Genomic DNA, 3,809 nt, shown 5'->3' on the forward strand with positions numbered 1-3,809 from the left:
TATATTGAATTTAAAGGAGAAATAATTTCAAAGCAATATATATTGTATCCCATTGCTCACAATATTGCCAAAATGTTTCAAAATTTACTTAAGTTACACATATAATAGATAACATTGTTATTGATATATTATAATCCAATTTTTATGTAGTGTAAGGCTTACATACCAAAATTGAACATAAGAGAGAGAATGCACAAAGCATGAGATAAAACACACTCTCTGGCATTGGGATTGCACAAAGTAATTTAATCTAAGGAGTTCATAGATTTGAATTGATCTTATCTTAAACAAATGTGATAAGATGAGGTCTAGAAAATATAAAAGCCTCTTTATTGTTGCAAATCCTTGTAGTTTCATATCTTCAACTTCCAAAGAAACATACATACCCACATCATGAAATTCATTGCAGTTCTTGGTCTTTTGATCGCTGGAGCATCTGCTCTCTCAGTTGAGATCCCGTGGGATACCTGTGTTGAAGACAGTGCCGCTACCCTTGTCACTGACTTCACTCCCTATCCCGTGAGAATCGTTTCTGGAGAACAATTGAGTACAAAACTTGTATTGAATGTCCTCAAGGAAATTGATGGAGACCTTGAAGTTGAATTGAAAATGGCCAAGAAAGGAGCTCTTTTCAATATTCCCATTCCTTGCATTGAGGTAATTTCTTCCATTTTAAATTAGATTTTTAATTTCACAATGGATTTATAATTCATAGATTTCTGAGGGATTTTTTCTCGGATCCTGCAAGTACAAGGTTGCTGAACTATTGGAAAAATACGGAGAACTCTTGTGCCCTGACTTTGTTCCCGAAGGACAAGAGTGCTCTCTTCCTATCAAGCCCGGTACATTTGGAGGTGAAGGAAGTCTAACCCTTCCTGATATCCCCAAGGCCATCGCCAATTTGGCTAAGGGAAAGATCATTGTTTCCGCCAATATCGTAAAGGATGGAAGTGAAAGTGTTGCATGCATCTCTGGAGTTATTGAACTTACCAACAAATAAATTTCCAATTTAATCTTTTTTTTTAAATAGAAAAATAAAAGAAAATTGTACGACCGAGATCTTTAGTAATTATATTATTTAAAAATTAAGACGCAAGTCTATTTTCAATCAAATTTCATAGTATTAGATACCATGTTAATCCGAGACATTGACCAATTTCCTCTACTTTTTTGTCAGCTCTGGATTTTCACTGTCTTTTCCTTTATTTGGGGTTTAAACGTTAATTTGATGAACTTGAATCCGCTGTTTTAAGTAGTTAACAATACTAAATGGCATTACCTCGCTAACACACAAATATGCAGTTTATTTTGATGTCAGCTTTCCATTTTTTCTGTTTCGTTTCTCCTCATCAGTGTTCTAAACGTTGATTAGTTGAATTATAATGATCAATTGTTAATATGGTAGCAACTCCAATCATTGGTTGAATAATAGTTTCATAGTTTGGAAAACTACCAATGAGGATTGACCTTTTTTCGGTTTCTTTTCGGAGAAAAGGTTGTGCGATAAAATAAAGACTACTATTGTTATGGAGAATAACAAAAAATGCGGAAAGAATGGGTTAATTCGTAATTTTCTCTTTCTTTCTCCCTCTTTTTGGAAAAAATGTTGAGGGATACGATAAAGATGACTCAAAGGAAGCTTTTCAAAATTGTGTGTTTATACGGCCATTAATGATTATACTCTATGTAGAATTGACATTTTTGCAAGGAAAGAAGGGCTGGGAGAATGCAGGAGTAATACATATGGTACTACTGAATTAAGACCCTTGTTAACATCGTCTGCCTGCTTTTTTTTTTTTTGGGGGGGAGGGAGAAATTGAATTAATGCCAGTTTATATTCTGTAGGATAAATATCATAACTTTATAAAAAAAACATTTATATTCTATTATAGATTTTTAAAATAATATACACCAAAGATAAGCAAGAATGCTTACTTCCGTGAGAGAAGTTAACACAACAACAACCTGTTAAAATATTAAACAAAAAAGATGAAAGGCTATTTCTTCTCTTCTAATTTCTATAGTTAGTTTTTCTCATAACTAAAATGTCAACTCTAACTTTAAGGATGATCAGGAGTTATGATTTTTTAGCTCACCTGTTTTTTTTACTTGTCAAACTGAAATTTTCCTAAGCTGTTGTGATTATGTTGTGTAATTCTTGTCTACGACACACAATTATATACAAAACCGGATGGAACAAAATTTATATACAAGATGTATTGTCATTTAAAAATATTAATACCATATTTATCTCAATATAAAACTACTATACAAATAGTCCTCTCAAGTAGTTTCTAATATTTGATTTTAAACTATAAACCTAGACAAATAAATAAACTTGTTTTTTTAGATACTCCAAATATTCTTTTTTGATTGTATATTACTCTGTACAAATTTTCACTTGTTGAAATCAAACAGTTACAAATATATCTATTTACCATGTTAAATAGCATACTGAATGAAAAAGTAGTTGATAGATAGAAGTTGTTTCCTTTTCCATGGGTTTGCTTTGGTGTTCCTTTGTTTTTATTTAATGTTTTTGTCTTTATTCTTTCTTCATTATTTATTAATTTTTCATAATTGTATTAAAAAATGGTCATGGGATTCCAGGAAGATAAAATGGAAAGTCTATAATTAAAATTAAAGGACACAGAAAATAACAAGGGATAGGGCAATACATAATGGTTTGGATTAATAATGTTGTGAATTTTTTTTTGTGGATGTTGTATTAATGAATATGCTGAATTCAGATTGAACATGAAAAATTTCATTTGCTTACTTTTTACAACATAAACAAACTATATTTGATGACTTTGTCCATCCTCTCTTGACATTGTGTTTATAAATGAATATATTTATTATGAGATTTTTTGTGAGCTCATTAATGACCTTATACATGTTTATTTCAACAGGATTAGTGTTGTCTACAAAAAAGGATACACTCTGCTGACGTTTTAATTTCTTTGACAAAAACTTTAAATTATATCCAGTTACATAATATATCACTTCTTCTTGACATTTTAAAAGGATCATAATGTCATTAATACTCAAATAATTGAAATGGTTAATACATGGTTTGTAGATTTGGTAAACAGAAACTGATATTTTCCATGATTTAATTGGAAGCTTGAGAAAGATTCAGGGAATGAATACTTACCTTAAAGGCAAAGACATCTTTTACTAAAAATAAAAGATATCTTAGCCTTAAAGGAAGATAAAGCATGCAAGAGGAGATATGGTATAGTGTTTTTTAGATTCTTGTGAAATTATTCAATATTAATAATAATATCATATGTTGAAATTAGAGAATAATTTTTTTTTATAAAAGTTGAGGAACATTATCAATATTCCTAATAAAATAAATCCCCATTATAATCCCTACTATTCAATTTTTATTCTTTAGTTGTTGTTTTTTGTAGTTTTTTTTTAATATTATCATTTACTTTAGAAAGTATTTGTTTTGTACTTGAAAATTTGACCAAAATATAAAAACCATAAAAATGATGCTCTTCATTACATTCAACGTTAAGAATTTCTAGTAAATATAGTTCTTCCCTATAAGTTTTAAAATATTATAAATAGTGAAAATATTATTTTGGATTTTTATGTTGAAGATGTAATATTTATAATTTATAAAATATTGAATAATAAAACGTGAGACAAAGAAAAGTAAGTAATCACTATACGTATTTTTTTAGACTTTGATGCCTTGTAACTACTGCGGCATTCTTGAACGAATCAAAAACCCTCATGAATAAACCTTTGACCAATGAGAGTGTTCAACAAAATCTAACGTTTTTACTACATAC

The 3,809-nt window shown here is 29.4% G+C and overlaps 1 protein-coding gene across 1 annotated transcript; it reads left to right on the forward strand.

Annotated features, from left to right (window-relative positions):
* The first annotated feature begins 336 nt into the window (after positions 1–336).
* On the forward strand, positions 337–1,057 carry LOC121120643 (uncharacterized). The gene is made up of 2 exons (XM_040715513.2): positions 337–657; positions 716–1,057. The coding sequence occupies exons 1-2, from the start codon at positions 394–396 to the stop codon at positions 998–1,000; spliced, it is 549 nt and encodes a 182-aa protein (XP_040571447.1). The 5' UTR covers positions 337–393; the 3' UTR covers positions 1,001–1,057.
* Positions 1,058–3,809: the final 2,752 nt, after the last annotated feature.

This window comes from Lepeophtheirus salmonis, chromosome 6, assembly GCF_016086655.4.
Source record: "Lepeophtheirus salmonis chromosome 6, UVic_Lsal_1.4, whole genome shotgun sequence".
NCBI lineage: Eukaryota > Metazoa > Arthropoda > Copepoda > Siphonostomatoida > Caligidae > Lepeophtheirus > Lepeophtheirus salmonis.

Bases quoted from the DNA above. Each gene is read 5' to 3' on its own strand.
- LOC121120643 (XM_040715513.2), top strand. From the start codon at position 394: ATGAAATTCATTGCAGTTCTTGGTCTTTTGATCGCTGGAGCATCTGCT. The intron at 658-715 runs GTAATTTCTTCC...TATAATTCATAG, and splicing joins TTCCCATTCCTTGCATTGAG to ATTTCTGAGGGATTTTTTCT.